Source organism: Anas acuta, chromosome 15 (genome assembly GCF_963932015.1).
Source record: "Anas acuta chromosome 15, bAnaAcu1.1, whole genome shotgun sequence".
Taxonomy (NCBI): Eukaryota; Metazoa; Chordata; class Aves; order Anseriformes; family Anatidae; genus Anas; species Anas acuta.
In genome coordinates, this window is record NC_088993.1 from 16849820 (window position 1) to 16872766 (window position 22947).

At 55.0% G+C, this 22947-nt stretch overlaps 1 protein-coding gene across 1 annotated transcript in view; it reads right to left on the bottom strand.

The window, feature by feature from the left end:
• Nucleotides 1-3974: 3974 nt before the first annotated feature.
• HS3ST6 (heparan sulfate-glucosamine 3-sulfotransferase 6) overlaps nt 3975-22947 on the bottom strand; it is a 28608-nt gene continuing 9635 nt past the window's right edge. The window contains exon 2 of the mRNA XM_068699156.1: nt 3975-4722. Coding sequence (XP_068555257.1) covers nt 4104-4722 — 619 coding nt within the window. The 3' untranslated portion in view covers nt 3975-4103. The remainder of the gene's footprint in view (nt 4723-22947) is intronic.

Below are 22947 nucleotides of genomic sequence, written 5' to 3' on the forward strand. Positions count from 1 at the left end.
ATCAGCTCTTCTGGATCTCCAGACCTACACAAAGGCTGGAAAGTTTTAATTATTTCCTTGTGGAGCCTTTTTTTTTTTTTTTTTTTTCCCTCTTCTGTCCTCCTAAATTTGGAATAAAAGAAGAAGAAAAATGCGTAAATAAAAATTTTGGAAAGCTCTTGCAACCCTGCTCTTCCTGGCGCATGCAGCAGCCGGGACAGATGGGGAGGCCCAGGGCACAGGAACAGCAACGCTTTGGAGAGTTACTTTTAAAAACAAAAATTGGGTTAGAAATGGGAACTGCTTAACCGAGACTGGGAACAAAACTTCTTTTCACGCCTGGCAGCCAAGGATTCTTGTGTGGATTTCCATCCCCCTCTTGCTCTGGCACTTCCCCCATTTAAGATCCACTGGGAGCTGGTACCCAAAAGGCATTTCTGCAGCTCTGGCAGTACAGGAACTTTGCATCCTCCCCAGATTGAGCAGACACAGACCCATAGCTCAGAAATGCCTTGCCCAAGCAAGACCCAGCGGTGTGCTGGGGAGCGATAGCTGCCAGTGCGCTCCTGGGGACTCAAGCACGGACTTCCAACACCTGCCATCCTGTGGGAAAAACATCATCTTCCAAACTTCTGGATTTTTAGCAATCTGAGATAGACGTAAAGAAGGGAAAAAGTCATAAACACATCCACACGGGGCTGTTTTCCCTCCCCAGTCCACCCCAGCGCCACGCAAGGAGACATGAACACAGCTCTGCGTATAACTTTATTCCATCCCAGCCTGGCAGTGGCAGCAGCTTCTCCACTGCCTCCTGCCCACGTCCACGGGCTGATCCTGAAGCAGAAGGCACTGCGATGGGGGGCCCAGCTCACATTTCCTTAAGAGCCCACCTGAGATCTCCTGCATGAACTCCACCAAGGCAGCCAAAATAAAGAGGCAGAGTTTCCCTTCCTCAGCTCTTGGTGCACACGAGGTGTTGTGCCTCCACCAAGGCGGGAGCTGACCCTTTCAGAAAATCAGCTGCTGACTTTTCCTGCGTCTCCTTTTTTAATTAGGTCAGCGATGCCAAAGGCTGTTTCTCCTCTGGATGGACGTGGGACACGCTGCACCAGCACGTGGTGGGCTCCCCGTCCTGCTGATGGTCAGCACCCACCTGGCCTTGGGGAAGAAGACAGCACAGGGCCACCACGACTCTGATAACAGCTCCGACTCGCCCATCTCATCTTGGCTTTCACCACTGATCGTCACCTGTCCTCACAGGCTGGAGTTCCCCAGTTTAGGGCTAAGGCCATGCGCACGCGGAGGCCACCAGTGCGCCACCAGTGCAGCATGAGGGATGCTTCAGGCTGGTCCTTCTGCCGGACACATTGCCCCAGCACCACCATGGGACACCACTGCCTTGTGCCATGGACAGCACCGATTTCCTGAGCCGATGCCATCCTACAGCATGGCACGGTGGAGAAATGCCTGGTGACCACTGGGGATTTCAGGCAATCGCTGCTGTCAGAGCGAGATCCGGGCGATTTCATCCCGGGCACCTTCCCCCTGCCTGTCCAAGGCCACTTTTATTGTCTTGATGTAATGAAGTGCGGGCTTCACCTGGACAGACCCACAAGTGGCTCCTCTCGGAGGCAATGAATACAAATACTTGACCTCATGAGCCGTGGGGCAGCAATTAGTTTAAGCAGGGGGTTTGTGTAACACTTCAAAAGTCTTAATCCGTGCGGTCAGCCCTGGCACGGTATTTGCCAGAACCTATTGAGTAGTCTTAATGAGTCTGCAAAGCAAGCTTTCAATACATTTTGGGTCGCTTCAGATGCTTTAAATGGCATAGTCTATATGGTATTGTGTGGCTTTAGAAAGGCCCGGGCTTTAAAAAAGTATGGGTCCCTTTCACAGGGCAGACAGAAACCATCTTTAGAGCCGGGACCCTTAGCGTTTTGCATATCAATACGGCTCGGGCTGAATGCAGTCACTCAGCTGGGAAATAGGATCACTATCAGCGTTTCCAGGCTTTCACAGGCACTTGGGAAACTTTAAAGCCCTTCGCGGAGAATAATTTGGTCGAATATCGTGGCTGGAAACAAAACCTCGGGCGGTGGAGCGCAGTGCCTCGCGCCGAGCTCGCGGGACGTTACGGCAGGAGCCGTGTCCGGCCTTCATCTCCTCTTCCTATTTCTTCAAAACTTCCCCGATTCCTGCCTTAAAAGCCCACGGGGTTGTACACCACAGCCCCGGCATCTTCAGCTGCTGCGGAGCTGCTCATGGGTGTTCGAAGGGATGGAAACACGGACAGCCAGTGGAATGGGCAACCATACGCATCTAATTCCCACATCATGTTAATCCCACTTGTGTCACCTGTCCCATGCGTGTCACTTGTCCTGGCATCCACCAGACGAGCACAGGGGCTGAAAGGGGCAAACGTGCTGACCACACATTGGCATGGAAAGTACGTGCCAGCTCCAGGGGGCACAAAGGGTGCCCCAACAGCCGGGACATGGGAACGGGGAGAGCTGCGTGGGGCAAGGCACAACGTCCCAGTGTAAAACAGCAAGAGAAGGCTCCCGTGCCTGCTGTGAACCCCAGGACAAGCTGTACCCTCCACATCCATCACCCTCATGCAGTGGTAGAGGTGCTGAGCGGTGCGGGAGGGAAGGGGACGTGGTGGGACGGTCAGCGTGGGGATGCGGCACCAGGGGGAAACCACAGCCAAAGCCTATTTGCAAACAATGCGGGGCCCGAGGGCCCTTGAAAACACGTAATTAGCTCATTAAAGAATCAAATACAAGTCACTAATAAGATATTAAAGGTTAATTAAATGTTTTCCCCATATTTAATTAAGGGAAAACTTGTTAATTCAGACTAAACTAATTTCTGCAGCCTCCCGTGATAGCTCTCTGCGGCTGCAGATCTGAAAATCTATTGAGATAATTGAACCCAAAGGTCAGAGTCTGGGGCTTTTGTTTGCTCTGCTTGGGTGAATTTGGGGAAGCAGGGATTTATATTTTATGGGGGAGAAATGCCCTACTTCATTAGCTGGGATACTCGAAGAGCATATGTGATACACAGCTCCCTGTCCCCAGCCCAAAATCTGGCACTTACTCCAAACTACCTCTGTTAATTGTTGTCCTTAACTAGGAAATTCCTTCAGATGATTCTCAGCCTGCAGAAAACACCCCGTGCTTTGGGTTTGCTGCTTGGCCAGCCTCAGCCCCACGGCAGCCAGTGGCTGGCCCCAGCACAGACGATTGCCTGAATGCAACCCCCTGGGCTGGGAAGGGGCTGAGGGCACAGCCAAGCACCCACTGTGCCCCAGCACCAGCACCCCTTTTTTTCCCCTTTTTTATTTTATTTTTTGCACGTAGGATTGTTTCAGCAGAGGGGAGCTGCACCCGGGGCTTTTTCAGTCTTGGCCAACACCATCAAACTATCTCACCACGTCCAGGAACAGCACGGATCCATACTTAGCATTTTGGTTTTAACACTTCCAGCAACAGAATGTGGAAACGGGGGGAAATCGGTGCAGGGAGGAGCAAGCTCATTGCAATCACCTTCACAGCCCTTCTCCCGTAAATCTCACCTTGAGATACGAAAATCAGAAAATAAACCGATGGGATGCACAGAGGCTGACCTTGTGGCCAGCAAGAAGGGAAAAAGGAGCTGCCATCAAATGTCACAAACACGGACCTATAATTTATCGTCTAAGGCTTGACACTGCTCACAGTAAAATCAGAGAGTAACCGGCTCTCTGAAGGCAGCAGAGGGGCTCACACATTATTAAATAGAAGTTATTTTTGCCACCTCCCTTGCTGGAATGGGCACGGGCAGAAGCCCCAGGGCAGGAGCAGCCCGGACCTGGCTGTGTGCCCCAGGGCTGGTTGGTGCCCGGTGCTCGCACACCCATGCACCCACACCCTCCCTCTCGCCCCCAGCACGGCCACAGTTAACATAGATTTGCAAGATTTATATGGAAGAATATTTAATCTGCTCAGGGGGAGAGGGGTCATCTGTGTTTTTATTTCTTAAATATTTCTCTCTACTCCGGAAGGGTCCGTTTCTGGCCGGAAAAGGTCCGATATAAATTAGAACGAAGGGAGGAGGCTGCTGGTGGCCCCGCGCACGGCTCAGTCCCACCCGAAGTCCTGCCCCGTCATCTGGTAAAACTTCATGTTGAAAGGTCTGTAAAACTCCTGCAGGCGCTGCACCACCTGCCCGTCGATTTTGGGGTGCGGCCGCCCCTTGGACTTCCCCAGGCAGCGGGGCTTGCTGCTGCCCTCCGGCTTCTTCAGGCAGGGAAAGCCCTTGGTCTCGTTGAAATAGAAGTGCTTGTCCGTCACCACCCTCTTGAGACCCAGAAAGTCCTGGACGCGGCCCATCTCCCCCGCCGGGTCGCTGACGAGCCGCTCCCCGCTGACGAAGAGGAATTTGGAGAGGGGGAAGTACCGCAGCCAGTTGTCCAGGTGCTTGGCGTAGATCCCGATCCTCACCGCGCTCCAGCTCGTGTCGATCAGCCCCGTGCTGACGTTTTTGAAGGCCAGGGCCTGGAAGCTGGGGATGGTGGGGTTTTTGGAGAGCGTCTGCGTGTAGTCCGAGATGGCGCGGGTGACGGGGTTGCGCACCACCACGATCAGCTTGGTGTCCCGCGACATGTTGTAGATGCGCCGCGGAGCCTCCTTGGTGACGAAGTAGCTGGGGGTCTTCTCCATCGTGATCTGCCCCTCCAGCGTCCGCGGCATCAGGCTCCTGGGGAGAGAAAGGGGCACGGTCAGGGCTGGCGGCTGTGACCCTGCCTCATCACACCCTGTCGGTCACCTCCTCATCCTCAGACCCCTTTCTTGGAGCCCCCCTGCCCAGCTTAGCCTCCTCCTGACCCCCCAGACCTGTCCCCAGGAAGGGGTTCCCCATTACTGCCCCGCTCGCACCCCACTGCCTGTCCCAGCTCAAAACCAGGGAGGAACAACGGCTCAGCAGGACGCTGGAGGAGAGGTTCCTTAGAGCACTTCATGCAGAGAATCTGACTGAAAGCAACTCAGTTTTTGTTGGGGTAAAAGCCCCTGAGAGCCCTGCGGGGTCGAGGTGCCGGTGTGATGCACGGTGTGGAACCCTCCTGCACAGCACCCTGGCACCGAGGCAGGAGCTGCCCCAACCCAGGACCATGCAGAAGCCCCCGTCCTGTGCCCATTCCTGCACGGGAACACTTTTTGTCCTGGCCACCCAACAGAGCATATCGACTGCAGATGCTCACACACTCCATAGGGTTGCAAGGAGAAAAGAGGAGGAGAGGTAAGCCTTGACATGGGTGTGGGCACCCATTTGGGTTGGCAAAGGGATAAGGGGGTAACCTGGGGGTCTGGCACAGCCCTGGCAGCAGAGATGAGCACTGTGGGGGCTAAGCTCAGCCACCTCAAACCCAACCCAACCGGGATGCAGAAGCCCACCAAGGCTCCCCCCTCCTCCAGACATCAAGCAGTTAAGGCCAGAAAAAGATTGTTTCCTTTAAAAAAAAAAAAAAGGAGGCGGAAAACCTCTCAGGGCCCAGGCATTGTGTTGTGTAAAATTCACCGCCCTGATTGTTCCCTCGTGCACTTTAATGAGGCATTAATTGCTGGAGAAATTACCCAGGCATATCATAGGCGTGTCACCCCATGGGCTGAGGGCTCAGGGGGCTGTGAAGGGGTACCCCCCTGCACCAGCACAGCACCTGCCCTGAGCTCCGCATGTCCCTCTTCGTCTCGGGGGGGTGGACACGTCCCCCTCTGGGTAGCTGGTGAAGAAGGGGCTTGGTTTGAGCCCACAGCGGGGTCACCTCGGACACGGCACGCAGGAGGTGCTGAGCGGGTGCCCCCTCAACTGCCCAGCCCCAAATGCCAACCATGGCCAGGGATAAAACACCCCACGGGCGATCCCCCCACGTGCTGCTGGAGCTGGCAGCGCTCTGGGGACACCGATGGCTCTGCCTGGTCCCGGTGGCACTGCTGGGCCGTGCCTGGTCCCCAGGCAGGGACACACGCAGCAGCCTGGGCCACGCCGCCGGCACGCCAGGGCTCTGCCCAGCAGCACGTGTTCCTTATGTAATGGGAAAAGGCTTGAGGTTTGGGGATTTTTTTGTTTTTGTTTTTGTTTTTTTTTTCCCCTGGACGCAGGAAAGAACACTTTATTAAAAGCATTTGCGAGCAACGCTGGGCTCCGCACAACTCCCTCCCCCGAAAGAGAGGCGAAGCCACTTGCGGCTTTATTTTGGTGGCTTTTTTTGGACAGTGACAGCGCTCAGAGCCACCTCTCGGCCCCAGCCTCACCGGCCATCAGCAGCGATGGGGCAGCCTGCACAGCTGGCTGGAGAAGCTCCTGTCCAGCAACCTGTCACTTTCCCCTGTACCTGTAACCCCAAACACATCCCAAACCCAAACCCACAATGGCTGGGGGATGATGGACACAGACACCTCCAGCCCGGCCACGTCCCCTGCGTGTCCCCGAGCTGCCTGTGCTTGCCTGGGACGCCGCTGGTGTCTCTGTTTCTGGAGAGCGACTTCCCACGTGCTGCTCAAGCTCTCAGCACACATGGGCTTAAGACCTAAATCCGTCACTGTCCCCGCTGTGCAACAAAATGCTCATTATGCAACATTTGGGATGACGCCCTCTGAGATGCCACAGAGCCAACGTTACACCGAAATGCTGCTTTCTTCAGGCTGTGCTCCACAAACTTTGACCCGAGCTCAAGTTCTGCTCCGCTTTCGTTAGAGGCAGAGCTTTGAACCTGCTGCAGCTGCCACCACCGAGCTCCCCGAGCCATCAGCACCCATCCTGGCATCCGCAACCCTAAAAACTGGTCATTTCTTATAGCACAAATTGAAAGAAAAGAAGAAAGGAGGAGACCCAGACTGCTAGTCCAATGGGAATTACCTCCAGGTACAGCGCAGCGCGCCTGGGTGGCCACAGAAAAAGTTCCCGGAAGGCAGGGTTTTGAGAAAAAAATCACTAAAACATTTTAAAGGTACCAGGTTTTTTATGCCAACACATGCCGCTCTGTCTGTGCTGCCAGGGGTTATTTCTAGGAAAAAATAAAATAAAAATACATCCCTGCCCAGAGCTCTCTCTGCCTGGGCTCCACCTGACTCCCCACCCCGCTGTGATGATCGTGAGGAATGATGCCAGCCTGGACACCCCAAGAGCAAACTTTCCATCAATATTTTCCAAAAGCTGCTTTATGCCCTCTCCTTCCCCGCAGGAGGGCAGCCAGGGCTGACAAGCGGGGTGACACGTGCCTGATGCCACTGGTGCCTTCCCCACATGCATCCTGCCCACCAGGGGCTTGTCAGCACGCAGGAGCAACCCAGCTTTAATTAAAGCCGACCACGCCCTCCTTAGGCTTAAGGAAAATTTAATTAAAGTAGAATTTTTAATAAAAGCCCACACTAAGGCAGGGATTCCCAACTCTGCACGGCTGGAGCAGCAGTGAGGGCTGTGCGAGGGATGCGGGGACTGTCCCCACTGGGGACAGCGACGCCCCACGCAGACCCCCAGGAGCAGCACTACGAGCAAAGCCCCTGCACGACAGTGCTACCAAGGACCCTTTACAGAGCCCCAGCACCTCTCTGGTTTTGTTGCTGCCCAAGCACATCAGGAACGACGGCTGCCAAAGAACTGTGCAACACGCATCTTCTGCACAGCTCCGGCACACGGATTCCCGGCTACCTACGAGATAATTACACTCTTTCACGTTTTCATTAACTCCCTAAGAATTGCCCCGGTTAATTATTGATAAGCTCTGCCTGCCTCCAGATCTGGCGAAAACCAGCAAATGAAGGGCAGGGCTCCTGTTGTGCTCCATTTTAGCAAAAGCGCTGGAAACTTGAAACTTGGAGCTAATTTTTGTTGACCTTGAGCTCCTCGGGTGCACCGAGCATTGCCCACGGGAACATGGCACCACGATGGGGGGCAGCCTTCGATGGAAGTTGGATTTCAAGAGATCCCACACGCCCAGGAGGAGGGATAAAAGTCCTGCTTCTCTATTAAGCTGATAAATTTCAATTTTTGATAAATATCGAGGTGACTGGCACTTGAAAGGCATCGGAAAAAAAAGATTTCCTATGTGGAGATGTACAAAATGTGGAGATGTACAAAATGTGCCGCAGGGTGCTGGCACACGGGGCTGGTGGTCACCGGGGGACTCATATCTGGAGCTTTTCCTCGTGGCTCAGGCACGCTGCTGAACCTCCCCGGGACAGCACAACTCATAGCCAGGGGGAAACTGCAGGTTAAGGCTGTGCTCCTGGGGGCCCTCGCTTAGATGAATGACCTCCTCTCTTGAGGTGGTGAGGTGCAGGAAGCCACAGCCCTGATAACAACGCAGAAACCTGCAGGAAATACAGATTAACAGCCATAGCAGGCAGGTAATCGGAGCAGACTTCAAAACCTTGGGCTGACATAACTTCCCAGGGTTAATCGGTTGAGGATTCCTCAGCTCTGGGATGGTTTTGCTGGAGACGGAGGAGAACTCATCCCAGGAACGGGCTGAGTGTAAAGTAATGGGTGCGCCTGCCTGGGGCGAGCTCGCTGGTAAGGAAGGCTCCAGCCCGGCCGCCTCCCACAGGTGATGCCAGGCAGCATTTTTAGCAGGGCCCAGCCTGTGCCAGGAGTGAACAATGGCCCCAAAACCCAGAAAAACCATGGACAGGGGTGATGGAGGCTGTTGGACCAGGGCATGCAGGTCCTGCATCATCACCCACCCCGTGGAAGGCAAAAGGGGGAACAAAACCTCCCCATTATTATTAAAAAACGAGCGCTGACCAAATAAAAAGAAAGAAAAAAAGCCACCGACAAAAGCAAGTGAAAGGCGAGGGGATTTCTGCCGGGGTGGACATGGTTGAGAGCTTTCTGCAGTGCCACAGACAGCGACTCTTTCAGGGCGCTCAGCCGGGAAGGCGAGGGGTGATGCTGGGGACAAAACCGCCAGGATGGGCGCAGATTTGGGTCACCCTCCCTGGCCTGGCTGGTGCAGGCAGGGGGCACAGAGCCATAGGGACATGGGGGACATGGGACATGGGGGACACGGCACCCCCCGAGCAGCGGGGTGACAGCCTGCCCCATGGGCTCAATGGGGCCGGCACCTTTTTGTGTAAATGTAAAACAGTTTGGAACCGGAGAGGGGCGAGGGCCGGGACAGATTTATCCAGATTTATCCTCTGCCCGCAGCCACCCCTACCACCCGGATCTGCATATGAATCGCCCCAAGGCTTATCTCACCCGGCGGGGACAAGGCGGCCTTTGTGGTGGCAGCAGCAGCGGCTATGAAGTTGTTAAACTGGAACCAGTTAGGGATACTCTCAGATACTGGGCTGCTCCGTAAGGCAGCCGGGATAGCGGCACCTCTGCTGGAGAGCGGGGCGAGAAGACATTAAGGGCTAGGACATCACAAGGATGGACCCAGCCACATGTCCCCGGGCACGGAGCTGCAGCAGGACCACAGCTGCCAGGGATGGATGGGGGCGGCCACCCTGAACCCCCCCATCCCCAAATCAGCGCCTGTCCCTGCCCTGGTCCCCTCCACCACCTCCTTCTGGAGCATGTGTTGAACCTCCACACCCCGACAAGCCGCCCGGGAGCAAATTAGGGCCGTGGCCACGTTTGCTCCTCATTACTGCGCTCTTCCCCTCGCCTTCCCCGTCGCCCCCTCGGAGGGGCCAGCGGGGCCGTCCTCGCCCCCACCGGCGGGCAGAGCCCCGCGGCGCTTTCCCTCCCCGCCTGCCTCCATTATTTTTGATTCTTTCGCCGATTCAAAAATGTGCAAATGAGGCCCCAGCTTCCCAATCGGGCCTGGCCATGAGCTAATTGGCTTTAAGCAGGGAAACCTGAATATGCTAATGGGGGCAGTAACGAGCCCGGGATGCGCCTGGAAGGGGAGCCAAGCCCTCGGCTCACTGATCGGCTGACTCGAGACACGTCAATTAACAACAGGGAAGATAATTTATTAATGCTCCTTTGCTCCCCTCCGCCCTCTGCACCTAATTACAGATGGATACAAGAAACAACCCGGAGGTTTGGGTTGTTGAGCCCCCAGCACCAGCAGCAGCCCAGGACCAGGCTGAAGGTGCTGAGCGGGCGCAGAGGATCCGCGGCTCCTCCAGCCTCAGCGATGGGTCCCTGCCTGGAGCCACCCGGGCCGGGCAGCAGAAGGGGCTCAGGGAAGGGGCTGGGAGCTGGGGAATGTTGTGTTTGGCTTCCCGACCTATTTAGCATCATGTTCTTGGGGATGTGGAGTGATGGAAAGGGGAGAAGCCTGAGCCAGCATTAGCATTTCTAATCAAGTGGCTGCTTTTACGAGTCACCCGACACCCGGTTATTAGCCCCCGATAAGAAGCAGGGCCGTTTCAGAAGCCATTCAAAAGAATAAATCACGTCCCTTCTGCAGGCTACAAAACCATCCAGCCCTCTGCACACCCCACGTCTCAAATCCTGCCCATAAGAAGAGGAAAAGGACGTTTCCCCCCCAACACCATGGGGCAGCTACAGCCCCCTGGCACGCACGCCTACTCCCCTCCACCACACTTCATCTGCGCTGGGCCCACGCTCATGTTTATGGCTGGGGAGTGCAATTATGGGCAGCTCGAGGCCCTGAGTGATTACGGTGTTTTCTTTCCATGGTTATTCCAGCAGGGTCATTAAGGCCAAAAGGGCTACTGGTGAATACACCCAACGCATACCATTATGGAGAGCAGAAACCAGAGACAATGCGAGCCCAGCTCTGGCCCCAGAGCAGCAGCACTGGATGAAGCTGCATGGGGTGCCCCAAGACAATTGCTCCTGCTCGCAAACCTGGCTGCTTGCACACACAGTGCTCCTGCACATATTCATGCACCAGACAAGCACCAAGAGCTGGCTGGATGGGGACAAGGAGCCAGCAGTGCCACCCCGGGCAGGGTCCACAGCAGCACGGGGATGCTTGCAGCCCACAGGTGCCACGACTGGAGAGAGACCAGGAGGAAAAAGCTCCTCCGGTCCCTGCTGCACTTCACGCGCAGTGAGCAAAGGCACCTATTGAACACCCAGAGTGCCAAAGCAGCTGAACCCCCTTTTACAGTTACAACGGGTGAAAAACAAAATAGCAACAGGAATCCCAAAAAAACACCTCCAGAAAGAGCGAGCAGGCAGGTCACCTGCACGGGGACCGGGGACGCTGTGGGCTCCCTCTGGAGCAAAGCTCAGCCGAACACCACAATTAGAGCCCCCCCCAGGGGCTGGCTCCCCGCGCCCCTTTGATTCCCAGCCCCGGGGGCGCAGGGACGCCGGCGGCAGGTGTCTTGCCTGTGACCCGGGTCAGCCAAGGGCTCTGATCTCCAAATGACCCTGCCCGGCAGTGAATATGTGTACCCGCGCTCAAACAGCTTGCAGATGAAGGAGCAGCAGACTGGAGATGATTTATTCAGGAATTAAAGGTTCAGTACCCCTTTTAAAGGCCGAGCCTCGCCACTGTCAGCCTTCATTGCACACAATTAAAGGGGTTAGCTGCCTGGGCCCGCCACGGCCCTCCTCCCTTGCAGGGGAATGAAATAAAACAAAAACAACCCCTCCACACGCCCCCACCGCCCCGCAGCCCCGTCCCTGCAGCGTACGGTTTGGGGCATGACGGGGGGATTTGCAAACTCAGCCCACGAATGGTGCTGAGCTCAGGCACGGGACGGTGCTCTCGCAAGGATGGGGAGGTGCAGACCCTCAGGAACGGGTTTTCTCCCCTCTCGCAGATTTATTTCCTTCCCTTCAGAGTTCGGCGAGCTGCCCCAGTGTAACCGAGGGAGGGGAAACATCGCTCACGGGCGCAAACAGCAGGAACTCAATGAAAAGCTTCCTTCCCTTTATAGCAGAAAAGGAAGAAATCCGCTGCCTGCAGCGGCTGCTGGTAATCTCTTTCCAAGGCAGTAAATTTTCCTGCAGCTACCCCAGCAAGTAATCCAGCAGATTATTACACCTTTCAGTGAAATCAGCCGTTTAAATACGCTCTCCCCTGGCCGTGCATCTTCTGTTTTACGGCCGGCTGAAGATGCCCGACGGGCAGGCTGAGAGCAGCCAAACAAAAATTATGCTCTGCTGCAAACAGAGCGGAGGCACCGGTGACAAATTTTATACCTCCGGTAACCGGGTCCTTGGGCGCTCCAATAAATAAGGAAAATTTCCTCTTAAAACTCGGCGGGGCTGCCAGGCTTGGGGCCGTGCATCACCACCGTGAGAAGCCCAGGGGAGAGCAGGAGGGGAGCACGAAATGCAGGGGAGGGACGCACCCCAGGTGGGCAGAACACAGCCAGAGTTTACAAAATCTTTCCTTACAATTACAAATAAAAAACCCACATATATTGGTTTTGACTGAAGTATCCTCTTGCAGCAACGGGCTGATCCTTCCTGGTTTCAGGAAGGAAATAAAAAGGCCATAAGATCTCAGTTTTTCAGCTTTAAAGTTGCACGGCTTGCGTCTCCTGTCTGAACCCTGCTTGCGCCCCGGACAGGGCCAGCAGCTCCTGCAGAAACGGGAATTCCCCAGCATCCTGATGCCAAAGCAGGTGAAAGGAAAGTGGGTGTGCACCAAGAGCCAGCCCTGGGCACGCAGTGAAAAAGCAGAGGGGAGCGCATCCCTCCCACGGCACCGCTGATGGGTTAACCTCTCCCACAGCATCAGCGGCCCTGGGGAGGAAAAAGAAAAATCCTATAATTTTGCAGTTCTGCCTGCGGGACCTTGGGGCACTGCACGCCCATGAGCCTCACTGAGCAGCTGCAATACAGGGACAAAAAAGGGGCAAAATCCTCCAACATGCCGGGTGTGATTGTCCTGCAGCAGTGCAGGGTGCATCCACGGCCCCGGCATCGCCGCAGGTGTGGGACCAGCGGGAGCGCAGGCGAGAGGGAGGAAGAAAGGAGGAATTCACACGTGTCTGCCAGAGCGAGACCTTCCTGCCGGCCGCTGCACCGACAGATGCTTTGATTTGATCAGCAGATGCTGACGAGGCACCAAGACAAGTCCCCAGAGCCATGAATAATTTCGCTGCCTTCGTGTTTATTTGATCTCAGCGTGGGGCTGCCCGGCGCGGCCGCCCCATCCGGCGCTCTGCGCCCCATGGCCCTGCTGGGGCTGGGAAGGGTGCTGGGTGCTCTTCCCCCGTGCACCTGCACCCCCTGCACAGGTTGGGGGGCACAGGGAGCATGGCATGAACATGACCAAGCCCGTTTTTTTTTATTTTATTTTTCATTTCTCCTTTTAAATGGATAAAAATGGGAACTCTGGACCCGAGCAGAGAGTGGAGGCTCTGCCCCAGGGCCACCAGGTTCTGTTGCAGTCACCGAGTCAATGCTTGGTAGAGCACAATGAATGCATTTCTGAGTAGCTAAGTGGCCACAGCCCCCCGTGGTATGGCACAGATCCACCCACCCAAGGTGGCCTCCGGACCACAGCACCCAGGGAAGCGATGGCCAGGGCTGAGCAGTGGTGCAGGACCGCAGCCAGGCCAAGGCAGCACGAGGAAAATGCCGTGGGCAGAAGGGATGGGGAAAAACCCTCACTGAGGTCTCTCCAGGATGCTATCAGCTCCTCCCTGGGTGGCTTTGGGACAGCCTGGGGCCACCTGCAGCACATGCAGCCCTCGCTGTGACACTGCTGAGCATCAGATGGGGACAGGGGACGTGGGGGGACAGCATCTCCTGCCACAGGCAGCCCCCTTCCTGCAGGCCCCTGCACCTCATCGCCAGACACTACAGGTGGGGAGCACACCCTGGGGCCACCCAGGAATGCGAGCATTGGCAAGGAAAATCAGGATAAAATAAACGTGCAGGTGGCTGCAGGCACAGCCCCGCACACGGGACACAGCCGCAGTGTCCCCGGGCCCCGTGCAGAGCACGGCGCAGTCGGGTGTTCTCCTCGGGATAAAACCACTCTGTGAAACATGAGCAGGCTCCAGAGACGGGTTAGCTAATCTGGTGAGGAAAAGCTGTCAGATTTGGCCGAGGGACAGAGCCAGCTTTATTTATTTTATAACGCAGCGGGTGGTGCAGGGAAGGCTGCTTGGAAGCTTCGTTCAGGGTTAAAAAAAAGACCAAAAAAAAAACACAAGACCTGCCTCTTCAGCAGGTTCCCTCCTCATGCCAAAGGGAGGCCAGGCTGACCTGCAGCTGGGAACCGCTGCGTGCACAAAAAAACAGGGGGAGACAACCCGGGTGGGTGCCCAGAGGCACGTGGCCAGGGAGCACGGCAGTGACGGGTCCATCTCGCTCCTCACCCAGCCACGGGCAGCATCCACGGGGTCTCAGAACACATCTGCACTGGTCCAGGGCCTCTCCTAGGCTTGGAAGCCCATGGCACGATCTTACAGGCCCTGTGTTAAACCTGCACAGCCTGACCGAGGACCCCGGGTCCTACTCCAGCAGGTAAACCATAAGCAGTAAAAGCTGCTCATATCACCCGTATCTTAAACTGAGCAAATTCAATTGCTTTAACTAATCCAATTTTAAAACAATTACACTGCCCACAGCACCTCCAGCATCCAGTCTAGAACTGCAGCAGCGGGATGTGACGAGTTAGAAACCAAAGATGCTACCAGGGAGGGTTTCGCACGTGGCAGCTCCGCTGGTTCCACTTCACGGAGACTTCTGCAGAAATGCTTTCCCGGCTTGGCTTCCCCCTGCTGAACAAGCGCTGGTCCTGTTCGAAGCTGCAGGTTCGAGCTAACCGCGAGTCGCTCTGAAACGCATCCAGAACTGTCTTGTTTCTACCTACGAAAACATAAATCAGCCCTCGCTCCTGGACCGCAGCCAGGCCTGAGGTCTGCGGCGAAGCCTTTGGGATCCATCGGGAAAGTTTCCCGCCCCGGTTTTAAGCTCTTTTGGCCAGATCCACAAAGGTATTTGGGAACCTAACGCTGACTGAGATCGCCGGTACCTGAGCACCCAAATCCTCCCAGGAATGGGATCTGCAGGCAGCCGCCTTCGCCTTCCTGAGGACAACACTGAGAGCTGTGCTGGTTTCTGAACAAGAAGCTGAGCTTTTCCCTGTTTTTCCACATCCCCCAGCCCCCTACATCCCCAGCTTGCTGGCGAGCATCCCCGCACACAAGGGACCACGTGCCCCAAACCCATCTGCCACAGACCCCCGTCCCCGGTGGCAATGAGCAGCAGGACGGGGCAGGGAGCCAGGACACCAACAGCCGGGCACTGCCACCAGCAGCTTCCACAGCCCAAACCAGAGCCCGAGCTCTAGGACTGGGCCCCAGGGAGGAAGGGCACCATATTGGAGCAATTACCTGGGTTACTCCCATCTCCGCGGGTGCCCGCCGTGCCCACCGCCAGGCTGGGTTCAGTGGCAGATGAGCGGCACCAGCTCTCAGCAGGGCACGGAGCAGGTGTGTGAGCAGCCCCATGAGCGGCTGTGGTGTGGGGAACGGGGGCTGCTCACCCATGGGGGGAGGCAGCAATGCCACAGCTGTGCCCAGGCAGGGGGTGCACAGAGATGCGGTGGTGCCCCCCCAGGCATCTCCCTAATGTTGTCCGCAACAGCCTGAGCAGGTGATGGTGTGGCTGCTGCATCCACCCTGACTGTGAGATGGGCACCGGAGCCTCTGGGCTTGGTTTTGGGTTCAACAAAGGAAGCTTTGAGTTAAGCCCTCACCCTGTAACAGGCACTGTCCCCTTGTCCAGCCAGCCCCTGCACCCTGCAGAGCCCGTGCTACCTGTGCGAGGGTTCACAACAGCTCAGGGCTCCAGGGGCTCGTGTCCCCATCCCTGCCTCCGTCAGCAAGAAACAATCCCATCCGGGCTGCTTGGTGCTGCTCTCGGGCAGGACGTTGTCATGCTGCCACAGAAAAGCTCTCGTTGTGATGGAAAACGTACCCAATTTTCCACAAAAATGAAAAGAAACAACAAAAAAAAATCCCCATCTGTGTCAAATTTGTAATACAGCCTCAGGGAAGATGGGAAACAAATTTAGCTCTTTTTTTTTTTTTTTTTTTTTTACTATCAGAAAAAGCCCCGTTTCCTGGCAAGGAGCACAGCCGAGCTGCGCCCCGAGCACAGCAGTGCCGTGCGGGGCCATGCTGGGGACAAGGAGCATCCCATGGCACCCACCAAAAAGAAGGGGGAACTGGCCCCGAGGGGCTGCCCAAAGGTTCCCCTCCCTCATAACCTGCTCAGCCTCTTCTCTGCATCCACAGGACTTTTCTCACCCACCTGCAGCCCGTCCCACATGTGCCAACAACGCTCCCTCTGTGGAGAAACCTCAGAAAGGCAGCCGAGCCCTTAGGGGTGGCTCGGGTGCCCCCTGGGCTGTGCCCATCCCTCTTGCTGGGCACTGGGGGGGTCCTGCTGGTCCCCAGTGCAGGAAATCCCTGCCCTCCCAGCCGGGCTATTTGCAGGTCCCCAGCCACCCCAAATCGGCCCAGCAATGGGGTCTGGGGGCTCTGGCAGATCCGGCTGTGGAGCCAGGCTCTCGGCCCTCCCCACGTCCTCCTTTCCCCAGGAACAACTGGGAATTCTCTCACAAAGCATTTCGGCACTGGCAAAGCATCAGTTTGTGGCAACCGGAGCTGTTTGTGGGAAAGGACTGGATTTTTATTATTTTTAGCCTGGCTTCCTAAGGAAATGTGGCTTAAGCAATCACACGGTCTGTCTGCCTATCCGCCCGCCTGTCTGCTGGTCTTCCCTCGGCCGCGTCTGAGCCCACCGGCCCATTCCAACCTAATTTAATGGAGGAGAAGGATCAAAAGTAGGAATTTCGCACATTTCCAGGAAAAGCTGCGGCCAAGCAGGAGCCGTGACCCTGACCACTACCCTTGGCTCGGGGAAAGGCAGCTCCAGCACAGCCCCATGAGGAAAACCCCACCAGGAAAGCGCTTTGCTGGCCTCATTCAAAGGAAAAGCACAGGCGAGCATCCCAGCACACCCAGCCCTACATCCTCGCACTGTCACGGTCCCCAGGGGCATCGTGGAGCCCTGCAGGACCAACCCCAGGCAGGAGCAGACCTGGCAGCAGGGCACAGCACCATCTCCATCAGCAGGGCCAACACGTGCGAGCAGGATGGACGCGCCCGACCCTCACCCCTGGGCAGAGGAGCAGCAGCAAAGAAAGGGCATTTCTTCACAGCCCACAAAGCTTTGGGAAGAGGGAAGCTCCAGCGGCACAGGAATTCAAAGGCTACATTATTTGCTCCCGAGTTATTATGTGCCATCATGTGTACTCAAGACAGTCTTAAGCCTTCAGAAGCTGGTGGCCAGCGGAGCAGCGAGGGCTGAAGCGCAGCAAGCTGTCAGCAGCAGAAAGCTGCTATTCATTTGGCCCCCATAGAGGAGAGGAGCAAATCCTGCCCGGCCTTTTCCACTGGTGCAGGGACAATAACGCGTATTTCATTTCACTTGGCCTGCTTCCAGCCATCAACTTTTACGTGCTTCCAGGAAGCGAGGGGCTGACTTTTATTTCTAAGTTTGAAAACCTTCCCCAAGGCCAGCACACAGCACACATTGACCTCTCTGCTTCTTTTTGTTATTTGTTTTTTTTTCCAACATCCGAGCTGCCTGTAAATAAGGCATCTCCCCAGGACAGGGCTGGAGGGGCACGGGCACTAGCGGGGTGCTCCACGAGTGCTCAGCTCTTTGCGTCACACCTCAATTCATCAGCAGTGATAACAATTATCAGCAATGACAATAATTTATCCTCATGCATCAGAGGCTCCTCCTGGCTCAGGGCCGGGCAGAGCAGGCTCACAGCGGGCAATTCGGATGGTGCTGGGCTCTGGTGGCAGCAGCACCGTGGGATGGGCACAATCTGGGACTTGCAGGGTGGGGACGGAGCGTGCAGACAGACCCGATGCGGATCAATCCTGCACCCTGGTGCTGGGCATGCAGAGCCCCAGGACATGCAGACAAACAAAAAAAAACACACACCGCAAAACAACACGAAACAAGACAAAAAGTTCTTTAGGTATTTCAGAAGAGTTTCTCTTAGTTATCATGAAAATTTAGCTCAGAAATGTGTTGGGTAAAACGTTCAATTCCCCACAGCCTAGAGAGCCTCATCAAAAATCCATTTGAAGTGTTACTCTCAAATCCCTCATGGCAATGGGATATTTTAAGGTCAGTTAAACTTATTATTCACTCAAGATTTTCTTTCAGGTTCCTGCATATTTTAAACAGATTTTCCCCCATCTCTAACCCAACTGTGTTACAAAAACCCTTTCCTTTCTTTTTTTTTTTCCTTCTGAAAAGAAAAAAAGTTGTCAAAAGAAAAGATACTAATCAGAAACAGCTTCTGAAGTCTTACAAGCTGCTACAGTTTGTACTTGTTACCAAAAAACATTGATGCTCTCTCCAGATCCCTAAATCCCTTGACTTTTAAAATGTTGAATGGAGTTGTGCATGGAAAAAAAAAAAAAAAGAATTAGCAATTAACTCAAATTTGTTTTTTTCTTCTTTCTTATTTGCATTTCATTTTCCTTGAAACACAGTTTATGCATGATTTTTTTTTCTCCTTCAAGTTGCTCAAGGAAAGGAAGTTTCTTCAATAACTGCTGAATCTGGCCCTGCGCAGACAAGCTGGGGCTCTGCACCAGTTCTGCAGGCCCAAAGTAACAAGTGTATTAACAAAAAATCAGACTACTTTTACAAGTGGCCACAGAGAAACTCTGCAGATGATTACAAGGTTCTGAGGCAGTAAAAAGATCAGTGATCCCCTGAAACACAAACGTCAGTTTTCCGCTCAAAAACTTCCTGGTTTTAAAACACTCAATTCAAGGTTTCCCTTAGAAGTTCTTTGCTTTCTTATTTTGTTCTAAATAAATAAATAAATAAAAAGCAAAACCCTGCTTCGGAGAAAATGGGGCTTTTGACCACAAGAAACCAAACCGTACAGCAACCCAGAGTGAAACTGCAGCTCCTGCCTCACCCCAGCACCTCTCACCTGGAGACCAGCACCGCAGGGAGAGACACCAGCAGTGGCACGTGCGTGGGGACAAGTTGGTCCCCTCCTGTGCCCAGCACCAACACCACACCTGGGTTGCTGCGCGGGGCTCCCCCACCTGCAGAGCTGGCTGGCACAGCTCCACTCCATGCTGAAACACCTCCTGTCCCAGTCCTGGCCAGCAATATTGCACAGCCAGCATTTTCCATCTCGTTTTGGCACCTTGGAATCTATTAGGAAAATCAGCGAGCCAACCAGTGGCTAACCTCACAGCAGGGACCAGGAGGCAGGTTCCTGTCCTTGCACCACCACCCCCCATCCACCTCCTGCACTACTTCATCCCCCTGCTAGTAGGAAAGTGACTCAGCGGGTCCCAAGGACCCTTTCCTAGGGGTACTGCAAGCACCTTCGTCTCCAAAGCCCTCCAAACACATCCCTCCTCCTTCCTTTCCCCACGTAACGCATGGTTCAGCCAGTGCCAGGGAGATGGCACCTGGTAGGAGCCTGTTTCCAACCCTCTCCCAGGAAAGACAATGAGATCAGTTTGAGCCAAGCTCCTTTTTTGGGTCAGGTATTCGGTAGGAGCCAGAGGAAAGGCAACGAGCACCAGAGCCACCCCTGCTCCCGTGTGGCAGCTGGAACAGTGTTTGCTTGTCCCAGGGCACAGCTCCTGCAACTCCAGTGTTTGGTGCTGCTGCTCCAGAGCCTTCAACCCGGCCAGGTCAGCATGAATTAGAGGCAGGACACCCCCCAGCCACTGCTGAGATGGTTTTGGACCCATTAACGTACATGGGACTGGGGAGCCATGAGGCATTTCCAAAGCTCCACCTCCCAGGCACAGCGGAGACACCCTCACAAATCACTGGCTGCTCCCTGAAAGATGCTCAGAGGTTATACCCCAGATAATAATTCCATAAATTTGTGAAGGTCACAAACAATATTAAAAGCTCTACGTGAAGCCAAGAGTAATGCAGCCAGCACAGGAGGCAAATTGAGCAGAGAGGAAAAGACTGCAAGTGCCCATAATCTTGCTCTAGAGAGCAAAGAGTTTAGAAATTATTAAACAGTTCCTAGCATTTCCAGCCATCTGGCCTGCATTTCTCCATTTATTCAATCAGACATATGCTGCTTTTATCCCCACAACTGCCAGCTCTCCCCTGTGCTCTGAAAACATGTGCATCCTCCATCCTGCTCGCTGTCAGCGCGGCACAAAGCACAGGCTGTGTGTTCCGCACACAGCGCGGGCTCCTAACAAGTGAACGTGCCCGTCACAGCCACTTCCACCAGCACATTTCTCTCACTTGTACCCAAACATCAATGTTTGCACAAAACAAGGCAGTCTTGGCAGACTGAGATGGGAGTTTCGAGTTGGAAAACCCCGCTCGTGCCAAGCAGCAGCAGGCCCCTGAAAGCCGCAGCACCAGGTCTGGTGGCAGGTGTGGAGAAGAGCCCACGAAGAAGAGCCTATGAAGAAGGTTCCTGTGCCATTCTCCTTGGGGACATCACCGCCTGCTTGTGCCAAAGCACAGACACGCTGCCCTGCTGCCCAGCCACCCTACGTGCAGGCCCTGCAGCACACTAACACGTGCAATGGCATGCCCAGGCCACCCCTGCTTGGTGTAGCCTCACACAACATCTTCTCTGACCAGCCAACCCTTTGGACCTCTCACTTCCAGCCATGATTTCTGCCCCGTAACGAGCAGAAGATGTGTCCAGGGGGATCAGAAGCCAGAAATGCAAATAATGGATGGAAAGGACCAACGAAGCCTGTGGCACCACAGGGCAGCGCCAGCAACGCAGGCTCCTGCTGCTCAAGCCCATCATGGCCCTGGCCACTACAGTCTTTGGAGGGCAAGAGGAGTCCCCACAGCATGCTCAGGGACATCTGCTCAGACCCACGAGCCACAGGGGCTGTTTTGGAGCTGCAGCCACCACTGCTCCCTGCCCAGCAAGGAGACGGAGCTGCCGGCTGAGACCAGGCCTCGCTTGCTGACGCAGCTCTCCTGCCACCTCCACCAGGCCTCTCGTCCTGCAGCCAAGCACTTCTTCGTCTTCATGGGACGCCACCGCCACGCCGGCAGTGCCTGCACATTCCTCCTCCATGAGGCTTCCCCAGAGGTCGCCCCTCCAGCAGGAACAGCGCTCTTGGAGCCCACGGCAGGGCAAGGAGTGAATTACGTTTGCTCACACACTGTCCGGGGGCTTAGGTATCAGGCCAAGTGTTACCAGATGTGCGGGGATCTCTGTCAGAGCGATCTGCAGGCTCGAATGCCTGTTTGGATATTTAATATGTTGGTATCTGGGGTGCGAGGGTCAGAGCTGGGGGTTTCAATGCAGATGTTACACATCTTTTCTACTCTTACCATCACCTTTTAATAACACCATAAATCATCAGGCACTTCTCAGGTGACCACGTAATTGCTCATTTGTGTATCCGAGCAAGCTTATCTGGCCTCTCACTCCTTGCTGCCATACAAAACTGCCAGCAAAGGAGACCCGCTGGGAACAAACTGCAGCTACGGGGCTTTGCGTGCCCCGTCTCTCCTTCAGCAAGTCGTCTCCTGGCATATGTGCTTCAGATGCATCGTGGCAGCGCGAGGAAGAGACAAGTAACTGATACGGGAAGATTAAAAAAAGGTTGGATCAGTCTGTTCCTAATGTGAGCCTTGCTGCTCGCAGCCCTTTGATTGCAGCAGAAATAAAAGATGGAAATTCACTGGAGGCAAAGGAATTAATTAAAAGGAGAATAAAGGAGCATCGGTCTGTTGGAGTCCTGGCATCAATTCTGAGACTAGTTTTGAAGTGGCAACAGTTTTACTTGTTCTTTAAAGCTGTTCCTCTATGTCCTGCACGGTGACTTGGGGAACTAATGTGCAGCATGTGCGGTGCCTTTAGCCAACAGCCTTCGGGGATGAGGCGGCTCAGCCGGTGCAGGGCCCACGGCCACAGCACCCAGCCCATCCTGGCAGCCTCCCCCTTCTGTATCCAGCATCCTCCTCAAGCCCTGGAGACGAGGAGGAGCTGTGGCCTCTGCAAGGTCTGTTCAGGACTTTACACCCAAGTTTGCACATATGTACAGCTTTCTTCTGGTTCCTGAGCCCTCAGGTTTCTCGTTTCTTGTTACACTTGCGTCAGGCAAGAACTGAAGCTCTGCCCAATCCCACAACTCTGGGAGCTATGGCTCTAGTGGTACCTCTCCTTTCTGTCAGGAACTTGGATCCAGCTTCACTTGAAGCATAGCCTGGGTGGGGACTGCTTTCAGATGGGCTAAAGCCAGCCCTTGATGTGACTAGAACATAAAGTCAGCCTTAAACTCCCTTTATTTTAATTAATGCTTGCCTAGAAACAGGTTTAGAAGAGATCTTGCCCTATCAGACTGTTTTATGCTAAATCACTTTATGCTATTTATCACTTGTTCAAGTTTCACACTCTGTAGTTCAAGTTTTACAAACCTTTTACAGGGCAGAGACCTTAGAGAGAGCCCTGGTCCATCCTGCAAACACAGCGAGCCCTCGCACACTTCCCGATACACTCTGAAGCGGAGCAATATGAATCTGGAATATACACAAGACCAGAACTGAACAAGGCAGTCCCTTGTGACCCTTGGAACAAGAGTGGCTCAAACTGAGAGCGCTGCAGGCAAGAATGAGGTGGCCGGGCTCCACGGCGCCAAGCTCTGTGCCAGGAAATCAGGCGGCAGTGCTCCGGGACCCGCTGGTGCAAGGAGCCAGCTACCACCTCCAGCATCCACTGCCGGGGTGCCTGGGGCCGGGGATGCCCCTGGGGTCCCCAAAAGCCCGGGCAAGAACCAGGCTGTGTTTCACACCCGGGAACAAGAAGCAATCAGCCCCTCTCCACCAGAGCAGCTCGGCGCTATGGCACCAGCTGGGTCCTGCCTTGCCCACACCAGGCTCTGGGATGCTCCCAGCCAGGCCCTTTCCTCCCTCAGCGTGATGCAGAATGCTGCCCCTGCAGCACCGCTCACCCTCCCTGCAGCAGGATCAGGCCCTGGGGATGCCCCCTTCCCTCCTCCTGCTGGGAGCAGCCCC